This window comes from Mixophyes fleayi, chromosome 1 (assembly GCF_038048845.1).
Source record: "Mixophyes fleayi isolate aMixFle1 chromosome 1, aMixFle1.hap1, whole genome shotgun sequence".
Classification (NCBI taxonomy): domain Eukaryota; kingdom Metazoa; phylum Chordata; class Amphibia; order Anura; family Limnodynastidae; genus Mixophyes; species Mixophyes fleayi.
Window position 1 is genome coordinate 110,686,775 of NC_134402.1, and position 18,098 is coordinate 110,704,872.

The following is an 18,098-nucleotide window of genomic DNA, read 5'->3' on the forward strand; positions in this document are numbered from 1 at the left end:
GGCTATTTTGTCACCACCGCCGCCTCTCTGCTCCGTCTCCTCCCCTCCACTTACTAGTGTCAGTGAGTGGAGGGGAGGAGACGGAGCAGAGAGGCGGCGGTGGTGAGACAAGGTAAGGAGAGGAGGGAGGCGATTTTTGCGGTGGGGTGGCGCCGCTTTTTTAAAAATGCCTAGGGCACCGTGGACCCTAGCACCGGCCCTGCATAGTGTCCACAGGAGTAATGTCCCTGGACTGCCACTCTGCCACTTTTTGTTTTGTGGGTTGATTCTGACTATAAAATGCCCTGGTAATCTGATTCCTGGTCATATGTGCATTGTGTGCTAACTTCCTAATGTTTGCCTTTGGGACTCTTATTTACTTTCTAATTAAACCAGTTAGATTATAAAATAAACAAGCTGCAGTTTTTGGCTGTTGTGTGTCTCTGGCCTACTCTTCAAGTACTGGATAGCAGCCATATATTGCTCAAGCCATATATGTTAATAAATATCAGATGTCATCTAAAACAGTCTTTTATTCTGCACAAATTACTTTCTGCTGTTGATCTTACTATGGTGCAATACATTTTATATTATTTAGTTTCTCTTTAACTAAGTGTCCCCTACATCACTAAAGCTGGGTACACACTACAGAAATTTCGACCCACTTTTTATGCCGAGCAATTTTACATGCGATCGATGGTCCGATCGCTCGGTCCATGGACTGCATACACACTAGCCTTGTTTAGGACGATAAAGGGAAGAGCGGACGTCCTGTTAGCGACTTTTTACAGCCATGTTGTCGTGAACAATGATTTAAATTCCGTACACACTGCAGCGACATTTGCGGGGAAATGTACGAGATACCGAAGACACTAGCATAAAGGGGCAGAGCTTTAGCTATTGTTAACTCCCTTCATTTCTATAAAATAGAAGTTTAGTAATATACATTAAATTTAGAAAAAAAATTAACTGCTAAAGTGGAATGCAATGAATATTCCCTAATAACAAAACCCCTTCGTATGTAATGGAATGCTCCATTCTCGGCGTGCATCATCGCTGATTGGTCCACAGCAGGAAGAAACGCCCATGTCTGAGTGTATAAAATGACAGAGGAACCTGTTTGGCGCCGAGGAGCGTCAGAAGATGGAGACAGAGAAAGTGACAGTGGGGGTTGCGGGTGAGGAGAAGATGCCAGTGGGGGTTGCGGGTGAGAAGGTGTCAGTGGGGGTTGCAGCTATGGAGATGGAGATAGAGTCAGAGATGGTGCTGGAAGGGCCAAAAAATGTTGGAAAAGTTAAGGTGGGGGATGGAGATACTCAAGAAGAGCAAAGAGCAAATCCAATGATCCCAAGAGCGGTGGAGATAATGGTCGAAGTAGTGGACCAGGACGACAACGACATTAAATAAGGTCAGTAGCAGATGTAGTGTACCTGTATTGTAGATGTAGATGTAGTAGATGTGCTAAAATGCTAATTTATAACCTAATTTTTTATGTCAGAACAAAGATTTAACGGTGAGAAGGCCTGTTTAGATACCTCTGATACCACTAATGTTAGCAAACAAGGAGAAATTGAACAAGAAAAATATACTAAAGAAGTTCTACACGAAGGTATTTCAGAGACATGTGAATGCTTTGGGCACATACCTGTACCGTTATAATAACCAAAATGGTGCCTGTTTTCCAGAATGCTCGGAGGTTAAGCCCGCTATTGTTGCGATTTCGCCACAGGGACCAAAATATAGATATAAACTGATCTCGAGCAGTGTGAAAGGTGAGAAAATGAGAGTATTTATGTCGTAGATTACAAATTACAGATATAGAAGTTAAATGATAAACATTTTTTATTTCCTTGTTTCGTAGATAAAGAAATCACAGGGGATAGAAGCGACATCAAGACCTGTTCTGCCACAAACCAGTAGCACCTTTAAAAATAACTTAAAAATAATACTCTGCAGTATTCAGCTCTGTGATTGGTATGGGCGCGCTCACTTCTCATGCGGATCTTTCTGACAGCTGTGTGTGTTACAATAAATGCACCTTTTTCTTGCAATAAAAATGTTGCTTGAACACTGTGTGGTTTATTCTGAGTAATTCACAATTATAGGTTAATAAAGGTTAATATAAATGTAATAGGTTATAAAGGTATAAGTGTATAAAGAGTAAATATGAATACATAGACGCAAAGGGTAATAACACACGTGCTTTACACAAGTGTAATGGTCTGCAGCCAAACAGGTGCAATATACATCGATACAAAACACAGTGATGCGGATTCCGCACCACGTGGGACTGGGATTGACATAAAAATTAACATACACACGCCCTCCAGGTCGAGGAAGTATCGGAGGATTGTCGTGGATCGGTCGGAAGTTTATACACACTGCACAGTGGTAACGAGATTGGAATGAAAATATTAAACGGTACGACCAACCAAATGAGGCGACAATCGTCCATTTGGGCAGACTTTTGACCATCGTGTAACTGTACACACTGACCTGACTTTTGAAAGAGCGGTCGTATGTCGGCAGTTTGAGCCGATTATTGGACAAAAACAGTGTAGTGTGTACCCAGCTTTAGGTATTATTGCTGTATTTTGTAAACATAAAACATAATAGAGCACATCAAGCTACTAAGCCATCACGTATTATCCTCAATGTTATGGAGTGGCATGCCAATTAAGAGGACAACAAGGTTTTATTTTCATCGCTTTATTGTACAAAAAAGCAAGATGCGATAGATGGTTTTTACAGGTCACCTTTATCCACAATGAATTTTGAGCCATCTTACTATAGCTACACTTACATGTAATAGGCAGAAAAATGAAAACACTTATTATGGCATTCGGCCACCGCATGCGACCGCACGTGTCCTGTAAATGGGGGGCACTATCATCCTTTAAGACACCCCTCCTGCCCCACAAAATTACAGAACCACCAGAATCTTTTACTATTAGAATTAAGCATTCTGTACAGTCCTTTAAGCTGTTTGTCTAGAACAAGGTGAAGGTGATCCACATGATTTATCTGACCATATTACCTTACTCCACTTTTTAGTTCGCCATTGCCTGTGCTCTTTGCGCACATGTTTTGTCTGGTGTGTTGAGCAATTGGGGTAGGTCATTCCTTCCACTGTTGTCTTTGTGGAAGATATTTTACCCTGAGAGTTCCACGCTGATATCACCTTAGTGACAGTTGCTTTTGAAACATTAGCAAATTGGGATGTTTTTGTCATTGATGTTCCTGCCAAACACTCCCCAAAAATCACCCCTCTTTCCAAGTCACTGAGGTCTCCTTTTGCAACCAGGCTAGCCCTAATTATAGACAACCAGGCTGTTCAGCATTTTTGTACATGACGTTTTCTATGCTGGGATGTTATTTGTTTAATCACTGCATGAGCTACACCTGTGTGGAAGCTCTTGCTTTCTAAATTTTTGATTTTCATCTTTTACCCTGGTCTTGCATTTTTTGAGTTAGTGTGTTTAAGCCCTTCTTAAATTCCTCTATAGGTTTTTCTTCATATTCTTCGCACTTCTTACAGCTATCAGTCTAGGAGAGGAAAAAATAATACACGTGCAATTAGAATTGAAAGCGATTTTACACAATGCTGAAAAATGACATAGAAATGGAAATCGATCTGACAGAAATGGATAAAATATACAGCCGATCCATTATCATTACATAGACAGATATGATTTAACCTTCTATCGTGATGTCAACATCTCAAATATATGCTTAAAATGAACCTGCTGCCATCAATTAAAATTATGTATTCAACAGTACATAATCATATATCTACATCCATAGCATGTAAACCATTTATTCTACAATTTACACCTTCTTTAACTTTTATTTGCTTCCTACAAAGAATTACATATTACACAAATTACTCCCTACAATACTTACAGTTTTAGTCTCCAAATGGCCATTCCTTTCTATATGGAGAATTTGATTTTCTATTTGATCTGTTATATACTGGTCGTCTAACAAACTGAGCTCCTCAACAACCGTTTTAAGTTCCTGAACATAGCAATAAAGAACCGATTGCTCACAGTTTTCCTGGAAACAAAACAGAGCTTTAATATTTAGTTAACATTCTTATATTGACAGTAGCAAAGGCAAAATGATATTTTCATTTTTATCATTGCAAAGCTTGCCATTCTTTTTTATTATCATAATTCAACTGTTGCATATGTTTTCTGAAAATAATACATTTAGGTCTCTTGAAGGCATGTTTTAGTAAAAATAAATCATTAACAGAACTATGCAGATATTATTTAGTATTATACAATTGAAGGTGATACATTTTAATGTCTTCATAGCCATATTATGAAATTATTTGAGAACTGAGACTTTGAGACTGGGAAAAAATGTAGACAGTGCTCAAGGAAATTATTAATTCCACACCCCCCTCCCTGTGTATTACTAAGCTTAATAAGTTTTACACTTACAATGATGCTAAAAAAGCTTTAGGAGTAAATTAGGAATTTTTAGTGAGATTGGACACTACAGCTAGCACACACTCCAGAAAATTACTGCAGATGCGATTTCTGTAGCAATTTTACCAGCGACTGAAAGTTTCGATGAGCATGCAGATTTATGTGTACAGACCTACATTATTTACCTTCACATCTGTGCTCTTCATCTCTCATAACCATCTGCTGATTATATAGTGATTCTGCACAGAGTCGGACTGGCCCACCAGACTGGCCCACTGGTATGCCAGGGAGATCCCCGGAGGGTCCCGCTGCTTTACTACCCGGTCGCCAATCACAGTGGGACATGGGACACATCACCATCAACTGTAAGTTGTCTTAGGGGGCTGTGGGACTAGTGTGTACCTTTAATTTGCCAACTTTCTCATTGCTGGTTAGTGGGGTCTTTCTCCTTTAGGACTACCCCCCCCCCCCCCCCCCCCCCCTCCCCCCCATAAGGCTCTCTGTGATATAGGACTCTCCAGTTGGTGAGAACAGACTGTCTGAGCTTTCTGCAGAAATTCCTGCAAGATACAGTCCAAATTACAACCTCAGGATTAGAGTCTCTTGCAGGCATTGCTGCAGACAGCTCAGGCAGTCAGTTCTCCCTACTGGGAGCTCCCTGAATCAGAGCTGTCAGCTGAGATCAGCACATGAGCAGAAGAGCATCACACACAGCTGCCCTCCTGACCCCAAGTTAACAGAAGCAGAGAGAAATATACAGATTGTCACAGCCTTCTCCCAAGGATGTATATAGTAAAGAAAGGATGGGAGGGGGGGGGGGGGCATTCTCCATTCAGTTATTTATTTCTAAGTAACCCACTGTGTAAAAGAGTCAGGCTGTGATTAATGGAACAGGTGGGGAAAGCATTTATTCTGTTTATTTTTTACTGAGTCTGGGGTTACAGAGAGGCTGCATAACTATTACTGAGCAATATTTAAGTAACACAGCAGCCATATAAACTATCATAGGCTCAGACAGCCTCTATCACTAAATAGCATACTTACCAACTTTACAATGTTGGTATCCGGGAGCCAGCAGATGGTTATGAGAGATGAAGAGCACAGGTGTGAAGGTAAATAATGTAGGCTTGTAGTATCATTTTCACTTTTTCCACAATTTTCAAAAATGCTCTACAAAAATTGAAATGATACTACAACATACATTCAACCAACCATGGCAGATGTTGACATCTGCTATGTGAAAGAGACAATGTCCAGACCTCATCAAGCATGATTCAGGTGATTAAAATGCCTGAAATTATTACTACACTATATTCTTTTTGATGTTTGATTTTCATACACCTGGTACTGAGTATAGGAAGACTACAAGTCCTGGACTATGTTATCTCCATGATATGCATTTACATTAAGTTACATTTGACACAAACTACGATTAACAATATTTCATCCTTTTATTCTTTTTTTTTTCTTTTTCAAAAAAACTGAAGTTGTATTAAGGAATTTGTTAGGAATTCTGACTACATGATATTTCATTTTCTTTGTTAGAAAAAGCAGGTACACCCAATTCTGCAATAGATGGGAGATCTAATTGCAGCAGAAATGACTAAATCATTTTTGTAACTGTCTAAATTAACAGTTTTAACAATTTAAATAATATTAGTAAACATTTCAAAAACATATATAATGAAAGTAAAAGTACATTCAAAAATTCAGTGTAGAAAAGTACAAATATCGAACCCATGTAAAGACTTGAGTATGAGTGCCTTTTTGTCCTTAAGATGATAATGATAAAATTGGCATCCATCAAGCAGATTTTGCAACAATTTGAGGTGACAATAGAGTAAAAAAAAAACTGACCATCATAGCTTTTGATTGTCAGGAAGCCACAGACTGAGAGTTTAAATAGCAACAAAGAGATGGGGATCGGTGGTAGCTCTGCCTAAGTGGTGCTCAATGTCCATTCTGCGTGACGTTCAGTACGTGTCACCACCTTCAAAATTACCACTGGCTGTGGCAAATTGCATGCAAGCCTTTTGTCATGTCAATTGTGAGAAGACGCTTCGCTCTGATAGGAAAGACACATAGAAAACTGCGGCAGCCACAGTGGGGTGAATACTGATGCCCATATTATTGGGCAATATTTTTTTACTGATAATGTTTTTTTGGACATTATTGTTGCTGCTGACATATTACTTGACACAACTACTATTGTTGACATTTTATTGGGCATTATAACTGTTGGTGGATTATTAGTGGGCATTACTGTTAATGATGCAATATTTTTGGTTACCACTATCATATAACTGAGCACTAGTACTATTGCTGGCCATTACTACTACGGTTGTCTTTTTACTAGTTGTTACTGTTACTGCTGGTATACTATGGGGCACGATGACTGTGTCTATCATATTATTGGGCATTATGACTTTTGGGGATATCTTAGCAGGTATTACTGCTGGCATATTGCTGGACACTGCTTCCTCTGCTGACATACTGTTGTGCATTACTATTACTTCTGTTATTTTACTATTGATATTGTATTAACCATTACTTCTATTGGCTTATTCCTGGACATTACTGTTTGTGCTGACATTTCACCGTCTACTATTGACTACGCATATTAGTTGGATTTACACATACTTGTGTATATTGATGGGATTTATTCCCATTGCTAGGCATATTATTACTGGTGCAGATAGTGACTACTATTAGTTACTATGGCATGAACTACAGCCAGCCAATCAATTGGAATACAATTACGATAATTTGTGTTGATGTGTTACAATTTATAACTAAGCTGTTATTTGAATTATTGGTAATCAAGCACTACCAATGAATGTGGGTATTCTCAGACACTATGATAAGCTCTTTACTGAAGATCTTCAGTGTTGGTGGCACATAGTAACACTATTAGAGTCCCATTATACCACACTGGAGGGTAATATCTTTATTATTGGATGATCGCCATGTGGGTAACTGGTATTCTCTCATTGTTCCCTTAAATTATTTGACAGTTGATATGTTATGTTAAGACTATGTAGCAAAACTATATGCGGATGCCACTTGGGAAATATTTTTAATATGTAGGACGTTTAAAAACGTATTAAGTGTAACCAAATAAAAATATATAGACTGCATTTTTGTTCATCTTTCTTAATCTTTTTTTAAGCTACATTTAATAACAACGTAATGTGTGGCCTTTGGAGAAGTCAAGGACCACAAGACAGGCCCCCAAAATCTGGGAGATTTACCATTTTTAGAACCCTAATTTAGTTATAAAAGAGCCCCGAAGTGATGATTCAAGTAAACAAAAATACAGGACATAATAATTCCCATAGGCTACTACAGTATAAGCAAGGATGTTTTAGAAAAAATAAAATAAAGGTGTGTCCCAATACTAAATGCAGAGCCCAATCAAAACCCTGCAGACTGGAGAAGAGTTTCAGACGAAGCGTTGAGTGTTATGTGACATAAGAAATGTTGTTGTTTTTTACCTTAAGCAATGTGACATCAGTACAAAGCAATAGAGCAGGGTAGGAATTCCGGAATTGTACACTGTTACATAATTCAGAACATAACATTGACCACATTATTTTTTTCGTATTTTCCAGTAGACATTACTCCATTGAATAAACTACTATAATAATCCACAGTTAATTTATTACAGAGGGATATGGGTACTTACAGTAATTTCAGTGCTTGCAGTGTATAGTGTTAACTCCTTATACTGCAGTAGGAAGAGAAGATAAATTATTAAGACAATAAGGGCACAATGTTATGTCTTCTTAACTGTGTACATTTCAAAATAAATAAAACTAAGACATGCAGAAATTTAATATATATGTATTTCAACTTGTATAAAAGCAATTACATTAATATTCTTTAACTATAATGTATATGGTATCTTAGCATTCATAAGTTAACAAATGCATGAATTATATGTTGTACTGTCCTTGGTCATTTGATCTGAAATTATTTATTTTTTTAGCAGAGGATTCCCAACTCAGTGTTCTCCCCAGGACCTATTTCCTGGGTGTTCCACACACCTGTTTTTCCACCCAGCTCTTGGAATCCAACTATCTGGAGTCCTATTATAATAGGACAAACCATTGTTACCTTACATTAATTCGCACTGTGTGATCACTGCAGCCAGCAGAGTGTGTTAGATCATCTACCACCATTCTGACCAGTCCTGGCAAACAGTCCAGGCAGGGTAAGTCTCAGCAGCCAAGCATAACAAAAGCATTAATTAATGCTAAAAAAAGTGTGTTCAGTCTAGCAAGCAGATAGACTTTATGAATAATATGTGTTGGAAATAACTTTTTGCCTTATTTTTAATGTGAAGTATTATATTGCCCCCAACCGACTACTTCTTAATGCCACCCGGACAGCAAAATATTCTAGGGAGAACACTGCAGCTAAAAGTGAATAATGATGTTTCAGGTTACCAGCAACCAGGGCCGTAACTAGGCTGATGCTTGTTCCAGCCCCTAAGATGAGTACCAGAAACAACGCCCAGCACTCTGGCTCTCTGCTTGCTGCAGCATCACTGATGTCACAATGCTGTCAGGGGACTGAGAGTAGTCAAAAGGAGCCAGGAACAAGATAAAGGCGGCATCAAGGGACAGCAGAATAGTGAATAAAGAATAAACATAAAGACTACCATCAGCTTTCACTTTGCCAAGAGTGTTGCATGTACATTTTGCTTGTGATTGTGAAGGGAATAAATACAGGAAAAGGCTACACTGTCTTGGATTGATATATTACTTTTTTTTAAAAATTAGCCATCGTTTTTGCTTTTTGGAATTTCCCTCTAGAACAACATATCCTGTGTCCCAGACAAGGACCAGATAAAACAACTGGAGAGGGAGAAACATCCCACCTCATCTGTCTCAGGGATAGCTAGATGGATGGATGGATGGAGGATTTCCTATAGATATAAGTTTTTTCACCTATTCCTGAAGGGTTATATATACATATCTCAACACATATTGCAATATGTGTACCTAACATTCCTTGTAATACAGAGAACAGCTATAAAACAGAGAACAGCTTGAATAGCATTAATAAAGTATTTGGTGGGTGCGGAGGGTCCTACACAGGGGCGGGCCGGGGTGGACAGAAAATTACTATTTTGGGCCGGTGCATGAATTGTCCCAAGTCTCTATTATTTCGGGACCAGCCACCTTTCATCATTGGCCGCGGCCCCTCCTCCCCTTCCTCCCCTCTCTGTGTGGCTTGTCACATGGGATGCGCACCATGTGACTGATGCCGTCCCATGTGTGAACTGTGAAGTGCAGCAGATGCGCGGGTGGAATAAGGTAAGTGGGGGTGTTGATTTTGTGTGTGTGTAGTGTAAAACTATAGCCTGTGTGTAGTGTATAACTATAGCATTTGTGTATATAACTATAGAGTGTGGGCATATGAGTACAGTATATAAATATAGTGTGTGCGTGTGTGTGTGGGCAGTATATATTGTGTGTATGTGTGTGGGCAGTATATATTGTGTGTGTGTGTGTGTGTGGGCAGTATATATTGTGTGTGTGTGGGCAGTATACAAACTATAGTGTGTGAGTGCGGGGGGGGGCAGTATATAAATATAGTGTGTGAGTGTGGGGGGGCCAGTATATATTGTGTGTGTCTGTGTGTGTGTGGGCAGTATATATATTGTGTGTGTGTGGGCAGTATATATTGTGTGTGTGTAGTATATATATATTGTGTGTGTGTGGGCAGTATATATATTGTGTGTGTGTGTGTGTGTGTGTGTGTGGGCAGTATATATTATGTGTGTGTGTGTGTGTGGGCAGTATATATATATTGTGTGTGTGTGTGTGTGGGCAGTATATATTGTGTGGGTGTGTGTGCATGGGGAGTATATAAACTATAGTGTGTGGGTGGGCAGTATATAAACTATAGTGTGTGTGTGGGCAGTATATAAACTATAGTGTGTGTGGGCAGTATATAAACTATAGTGTGTGAGTGTGGGGGGCAGTATATAAATATAGTGTGTGAGTGTGGGGGGCAGTATATAAATATAGTGTGGGAGGTAGGCTATTTAATGGTGGAGTACAGGTGGGGGCTAATTATTTAATGAGTGCTATTTTATTTGTGGGATGATGGTGGGGCTATTTAATTTAAAATAGGGCCCTATTAATTTAAGGTGAGGTGGTTTGGGGCCATTAATTGAATATGGGACTGATTTTGGGGAGGAGGGCTATTTAATAATTGTGATTGTAAATATGAATTATTTAATGCCGGTGATAGTTGTGGGAAATGGTTATATTAAACGTAAATGCTATTTAATTTATTGCTGGGGCTGTTTGGAGGAAGGGAAAAATGATTATTTATTAAATGGGAATTCTATTAATTTAATGTTGGGGCTGGTTGGAGGGAAATAGATCTATTTAGCAAATGTGAATATTAGTATTTTAATGTTGGGGGTGGAGGGAGGCCTAATTCCAAAATTTGTGTGCTACTGATTTAACACTGTCACAGATGTCAAGTGCAGAAACAGTTTCACCATCCAAGAGCCCGGTGATGCAAATTAATTTTAAATTAATTTGCTTACTTCTTTTGTGGTCGAATTTTATGTAATATTTAAAATTCACTGAGTGGGTTTTCAGATGAGAATTCTTTAATGTACTTAACACTGCGCAACTGAAGTGATGATGAGAAACACTGATGGAAATCTCTTGGGAGTTTAAGTTCCTTACTGGGCCTGCCCTCTGAAACATGCCATTAACTGATATGAAGAAGTGTGCTACTGACTTATCACTAAAGTACACTAGTGATCTCAGTGCCAGTGAAATTGCAACACAGATCGAGAGTTTTAAATTTCAAGCAGCTTCCATCCTCCAAGAATGCAGCACAGTAATAACATAGGATATTTGAAATCTCGTACATGAGTGGTGCCTGAGTTCAGTATATCCAAATATCGATATAGCTCTGCGCATCTACCTATAACTGTCCCAGTAGCATCTTGCAAACGGAGTTTCAGTAAATTAACACTAGTGAAGAACTACTTTAGCTCTTCAATTGGACAACAATGCCTTTCAAACTTGGTGATTCCATTAACTTTAAACTGTGATAGAAGAGTTTGCTCGGATGGCTAGGATGGCACCTCTTTAAACTTATAGGAACATTTGTAAACTATTGTGTTGGTTCATTAAGATGTTTCTTTTAGTTACAGAGTTTTAAAGGGAGATATAGTTTATTTGTTGCAATTTGATTGCAATTTGATTCAGTGAGTTTTATTTCAATAACCAATTCATTTTATTAAACAGCTAGCATGTGATAGTTACATTGAAAGTACTGTTAGGAGGCTCGTTACATAAAGATCATAACGAAGACAGAATGAGAAGAATGTGGGGGGAGGGAGGGGTTTCAGTTGTGGTCTAGCACTAGTAAAGCACTATCCACACCCCTTACAATAGGTTGGCCACGGCCCCTCGGGCAGCAGCAAATGTCGCTCCCACAATGATGGGGCCACCGATGTCTTGTCTCGCCCCAGGGCACTAAAATATCGGGGTACTGCTCTGCAAGCAGTCATCCTATCAGCTCCATTGACAACTATGCAATGAATGCAATTTACTTGTAAACCTATTTTGACTGAACATTACAGGCACTGGCAGAGCCAAAGTATCTATTGAACTTCGTTTCTGACAGGTTTGGGACCTTCATGGTTGCATGGTAAAATATATAGTTTAGTGATAAAAGATAGGTGACCATTAGAGGAGTTTTCTACTTTAAAGTAACGTATTTTCAAAACCCACCCTTCCCCATACTCTTACCCTTGTAGTTCAGTGATACTGGTACCTACTATTAACTGGGGCCTCTGTTGATCAGCTCTGGTAAAGATTTATGAGCATTGAAGAAGTGAGCGATCAGATACACTAGCCTAAAAGGATGGCTCTTTAGCCAATTGGATGAACAATTGGCCTTCCATTCAGTAGTTGGCTACTATTTCAAGCCAATACATCATTGCACTAGATGCCTCCTTGTCCCAATACACAAAGTTCTTTACTGTAACTGAAGAGCATATGCCCCACATGATTGTGCTTTATGTACTGTATTTATTTATTAATATGTTCAATAAATTCATACTTCTAAATAAACTGTTCAGTAGCGATCATTGTAACTTAGACAAGTCTAGTGTACCATAAATACTTACATAGTTATTTTTCCAATATTTACTGCCTTTAAGTGTCTATAACAAAAAGGAGTAAAATAATAGATGTGAATATATCTATATAGTTAAAATGTGAAGTAAACAAACATACATGTTTCCTTATACATATTAAATCAAATTATATTGATATGTATAATATTTTTATATTTCAGACAAGGATCAGCATTTCATTAAAATTAGGCTACAATTATCTTGAATATTATATAATCCTAATTCCAGGGCCAAGTCAAGTAAAGCAAAGGCGTGCACCTATTCTCCTAATAATAATAATAATAATAATAATAATAATAATAATAGATTTTAGAGATATACACATAGCACATCTTAGCACATGTACTTTATATACTGGACTGTATAGTTTTATGTAGCAAGCATATTACAGGTGCCTATAAATTGAGATAACAGCTTTGATCATCCTGAGACAAGTCTATGGGCAAACACTGCTTTTGCTATGGGCTTACTCAGTAACTCTGGAATTATATAGTCTATTACTCTTATGTTTCTAAAGACATGCAGGAGGTTGGAGGGATAGAGTTGCTTTTGATTTATTAATCAGTGGTTCGCCCCGTGTTTGAATTACATCAATGGGTATCCTTCTAAAACCCAAACCCCATTCTGGGTATCCAAATTAAGCCACCTGGTAATCCAGGATTACATCTACTTTGAGTTTACATGCCAGCTAATTTCAATTGCAACACATATCATCTTTGCTCCCTTCTCGCTTCTCACTGAAAGTCGGGCGTGGTGACGTCCGACATTCAGTGACAAGTGGCAGGAGAGAGGATGCTGGGTCCCAGGTGCCACCGAATTGGTAAGTTTTTTCTTGTTTGTTTTATTTTCTCTCTTCCTGGCCATGGCGGGATGCAGAGGGAGCAGAACGAAGATGCAGAGGGGGCAGGGAGGGCAGAGTGAGGATGCAGAGGATGCACAGAGTGTGTGGATACAGAGGGGGCACAGAGTGTGTGTATGCAGAGGGGGCACAGAGTGTGTATATGCAGAGGGGGCACAGAGTGTGTGTATGCAGAGGGGGCACAGAGTGTGTGGATGCAGAGGATGCACAGAGTGTGTGGATGCAGAGGGGGCACAGAGGGTGTGAATGCAGAGGATGCACAGAGTGTGTGGATACAGAGGGGGCACAGAGTGTGTGTATGCAGAGGGGGCACAGAGTGTGTATATGCAGAGGGGGCACAGAGTGTGTGGATGCAGAGGGGGCACAGAGTGTGTGGATGCAGAGGATGCACAGAGTGTGTGGATGCAGAGGGAGCACAGAGTGTGTGGATGCAGAGGGGGCACAGAGTGTGTGGATGCAGAGGATGCACAGAGTGTGTGGATGCAGAGGGGGCACAGAATGTGTGTATGCAGAGGGGGCACAGAGTGTGTATATGCAGAGGGGGCACAGAGTGTGTGGATGCAGAGGGGGCACAGAGTGTGTGGATGCAGAGGGAGCACAGAGTGTGTGGATGCAGAGGGGGCACAGAGTGTGTGGATGCAGAGGATGCACAGAGTGTGTGGATGCAGAGGGGGCACAGAGTGTGTGGATTAGGGGTGTGCACCGGCCACTTTTTGTGTTTTGGGTTTTGGGTTCTGATTAGCTTGAGGTTTTGGGTTCTGATTGGTTTGGCCAAAACACCCCACTAAAGGTTTTGGTTCTGATTTTGGGTTTTGGGTTCTGATTTTTTTTTAAAAAAGCATAAAAGGTGCTAAAATTCATATTTTTGGTTTTTTTTCACTCCTACACTATTATTAACCTCAATAACATTCATTTACACTAATTTCCAGTCTATTCTGAACACCTCACACCTCACAATATTGTTTTTAGTCCAAAAGGTTGCACCGAGGCAGCTGGATGTCTAAGCTAAGCGACACAAGTGGGCGGCACAAACACGTGGCCCATCTAGGAGTGGCACTGCAGTGGCAGACAGGATGGCAGTTTGCAAGAGTTTGCTAGAGGTGCAAGATGGAATTGTCCTTGGGCCCTCCCATCCACGCTGATGTTGTTGAAATAGGACATTCGCACTTTAACAAACCAATCAGGAACAGTGAACGTAGTTTAATCTCTGGTACTAATATTTCTGGACTGCAGGAACAGTGAACATAGTTTAATCTCTGGTACTAATATTTCTGGACTGCAGGAACAGTGAACGTAGTTTAATCTCTGATACTAATATTTCTGGACTGCAGGAACAGTGAACGTAGTTTAATCTCTGGTACTAATATTTCTGGACTGCAGGAACAGTGAACGTATTTATATATTGCAGTACTAATATTTCTGGACTGCAGGAACAGTGAACGTAGTAAAATATTGCAGTACTAATATTTCTGGACTGCAGGAACAGTGAACGTATTTATATATTGCAGTACTAATATTTCTGGACTGCAGGAACAGTGAACGTAGTAAAATATTGCAGTACTAATATTTCTGGACTGCAGGAACAGTGAACATAGTAAAATATTGCAGTACTAATATTTCTGGACTGCAGGAACAGTGAACGTATTTATATATTGCAGTACTAATATTTCTGGACTGCAGGAACAGTGAACGTATTTATATATTGCAGTACTAATATTTCTGGACTGCAGGAACAGTGAATGTATTTATATATTGCAGTAGAATTTTTTTATACTTTTTTAATAATTTTTTTATATTTTTTTTAAATTATTTTTGTATAATTTCTTTATAATTTTTTTAAATTATTTTTGTAGAATTTTTTTTTTATTTTTTTATGATTTTTTTAAATAATTTTAAAATAACAATGGACTTAGCAGAACAAAGCACAGGACACAGCACCACTGGACTCAGCAGGACAGAGCACTGGACAAAGCACCACTGGACTCAGCAGGACAGAGCACAGGACAAAGTAAACACTGGATTAAGCAGGACAGAGTGACAGGACACAGCAGCACCACTACAACACAACCTCCCTCTTCCCTGATCTGAGCCCGACTGAAGATGGCGGCCACAAGCGGGGAATTTATACAAACAGGGTCTCGCGAGATCCGACGCGGGGATTTGGCATCATAGCCTCGGTTTAATTTTTTTTCACCGCCGGAAATACCCGAACAGTGCTCGGATCACCGTCGGATCCGCACTGTTCGGGTGGGCTCGGATTGCGCTAATCCGAGCCCGCTCATCTCTAGTGTGGATGCAGAGGGGCACAGAATGTGGAGATGATGCAGGGGCACAGTGTGTGTGGAGTTGATGCAGGGGCACAGAGTGTGTGGACAGGGCCGCCGAGAGGGGGGGGAGCGGGTACATTTTACCCGGGCCCGGGCTTGCCAGGGGGCCCGGGACGGGCCCTCGCTTTTAATTTTTTTATTTTTATTTCATTATTTTTTCACCTTACGTTTTTTTTTTATTTGTTTATTATTTTTTTCGCGGGGTGTGGGGGGGGGGGGTCGGTCCATCAAAGATCGTTGGTGGGGGGAGCTGGCACAAAAAAAAAAAGAAAAAAAAGAAACAATACTTACGTGATCGGCGCCGCGGTCCTCCTTCCTCTCTTCTCCATTCACACTGACCGCCGGGCGTGACGTCATCAAGTCACGCCCGTTAGTCAGTGAGGAGCGCCGCAGCCAGGACACAGCATGAAGAAAGCAGCATGAAGAGAAGAGAAGAAAAGAAAGAAGCTGACAAAAGGTAAGGAAAGATACGAAGAGGCAAGGGGAGGAAAACAGAAGGGGACAGTACTATAAAGAAGAGGGAGTAAAAAAATGGGGGACAGAGCCTGACAGTAAAAGAAAAAAGGGGACAGAGCCTGACAGTAAAAGAAAAAAGGGGACAGAGCGTGACAGTAAAAGAAAAAAAAGGGGACAGAGCCTGACAGTAAAAGAAGAAAAGGGGACAGAGCCTGACAGTAAAAGGAAAAAAAGGGACAGAGCCTGACAGTAAAAGAAAAAAAGGGGACAGAGCCTGACAGTAAAAGAAAAAAAGGGGACAGAGCCTGACAGTAAAAGAAAAAAAGGGGACAGAGCCTGACAGTAAAAGAAAAAAAAGGGGACAGAGCCTGACAGTAAAAGAAGAAAAGGGGACAGAGCCTGACAGTAAAAGAAGAAAAGGGGACAGAGCCTGACAGTAAAAGAAGAAAAGGGGACAGAGCCTGACAGTAAAAGGAAAAAAAGGGACAGAGCCTGACAGTAAAAGAAAAAAAGGGGACAGAGCCTGACAGTAAAAGAAAAAAAGGGGACAGAGCCTGACAGTAAAAGAAAAAAAGGGGACAGAGCCTGACAGTAAAAGAAAAAAAAGGGGACAGAGCCTGACAGTAAAAGAAAAAAAGGGGACAGAGCCTGACAGTAAAAGAAAAAAAGGGGACAGAGCCTGACAGTAAAAGAAAAAAAGGGAACAGAGCCTGACAGTAAAAGAAAAAAGGGGGCAGAGCCTGACAGTAAAAGAAAAAAAGGGGACAGAGCCTGACAGTAAAAGAAAAAAGGGGACAGAGCCTGACAGTAAAAGACAATAGGGGAGAGACGCACAAAGTAAAAAAGAAGGGGGGAAAGCAGCATGGAGGGCGCAGTGTGAGCATAAGGGGGCACAGTGTAGTTGTGATGAAGGGGCACAGTAATGTGTGAGTAATGGCACAGGGGGCTTGTTGCAATGTAGTGTGTGAGGTAGGTGGTGGCTAATTAATAGGCGCTATTTTGTTTGTAGGGTTATGGTGAGGCAATTTAATAGTGGGGACTATTAATTTAAGATGGGGTGGTTTGAGGGCTATTGAATATGGGGGTGAGTTTGGGAAGAATGAGGTCTATTTATTAAATGTGACTAAGAGTTATTTAATGGCAGTGATGGTTGCGGGAAATAGGTATTGCTGTTTGCAGGAAGGAAATAGGTTTATTTATTAAATGTGAATAGTATTATTTTAATGTTGGGGCTGGAGGAAGGCCTAATTATTAATCGTGGGTGCTATTGATTTAACGCCGGGGCTGGCTGTAATTTTCTAAATGTAGCCATTTTTTTTTCCAAATAGGTCCTTCAACATTCCAGGATCCGGACAAGCCGCAACTAAAGAAAGCAGCAGTCACAGGTGGTGAAAGTGAGAAGAACAGGTAGGAGAGAACAGCAGAGTGTGTGAAATGTTGTGATTCTAGTAGGGACAATGGCAATTTTTGGTGAGTGTTGTGCCCAATGTAAGGTGCGGGCAAAGACTGAACTCTTTCTGTACACACTGCATTCTTTGTATACTACACTGTGGTGCTAGATGTCTTAAAAGTCAGGAGTGCTGGGACATATGTGACGCTCTGGTGAATTCAGGACCTAGTGATTTTGATGTGCTAGCCACGCCCCAACGGCGCATTGCCACACCCCCAAATGTATGACCACACCCCCGTATTTTTTTGCACCCTGTTAGGCTAGCCACGCCCCAACGGCACATTGCCACGCCCCTGAATGTATGACCACACCCACACAATTTTTGGGGGCTTACTCGACTATGAGGGGGGGCCCCATGAATTTGTTGTACCCGGGCCCTGAATTCCTCTTGGCAGCCCTGCGTGTGGATGCA

General features: G+C 40.3%; 1 protein-coding gene and 1 long non-coding RNA gene across 3 annotated transcripts in view; one reads left to right on the plus strand and one right to left on the minus strand.

Annotated features, from left to right (window-relative positions):
* The first annotated feature begins 1,370 nt into the window (after window positions 1-1,370).
* LOC142141225 (uncharacterized) overlaps window positions 1,371-18,098 on the plus strand; it is a 173,610-nt gene continuing 156,882 nt past the window's right edge. Inside the window, exon 1 of the long non-coding RNA XR_012688633.1 lies at window positions 1,371-1,751. This is a non-coding gene — a long non-coding RNA (uncharacterized LOC142141225). The remainder of the gene's footprint in view (window positions 1,752-18,098) is intronic.
* On the minus strand, window positions 2,656-12,640 carry IL15 (interleukin 15). Of its 2 annotated transcripts, XR_012688632.1 has the most exons (4): window positions 12,586-12,640; window positions 8,101-8,142; window positions 3,883-4,035; window positions 2,656-3,525 (listed from the first exon to the last, which is right to left on the minus strand). XR_012688632.1 is itself a non-coding variant. In XM_075199463.1 (3 exons), exons 1-3 carry the CDS (start codon window positions 4,619-4,621, stop codon window positions 3,418-3,420), a joined length of 282 nt encoding a protein of 93 aa, XP_075055564.1. In that variant the 5' UTR covers window positions 4,622-4,838; the 3' UTR covers window positions 2,656-3,417. The 2 variants fall into 2 exon arrangements, 1 of the variants encoding a protein (XP_075055564.1); XM_075199463.1 differs by lacking the exons at window positions 8,101-8,142; window positions 12,586-12,640 and adding an exon at window positions 4,601-4,838.

What these genes read in the sequence shown, in the direction of transcription:
- IL15 (XM_075199463.1), bottom strand. Translation starts at nt 4,621, where the DNA reads ATGAAGAGCACAGATGTGAAG. An exon ending in TGAAGAGCACAGATGTGAAG is followed by an intron (nt 4,036 to 4,600) that starts GTAAATAATGTA and finishes TTTTGTTTCCAG; the next exon opens with GAAAACTGTGAGCAATCGGT. An exon ending in GCCATTTGGAGACTAAAACT is followed by an intron (nt 3,526 to 3,882) that starts GTAAGTATTGTA and finishes TTCCTCTCCTAG; the next exon opens with ACTGATAGCTGTAAGAAGTG.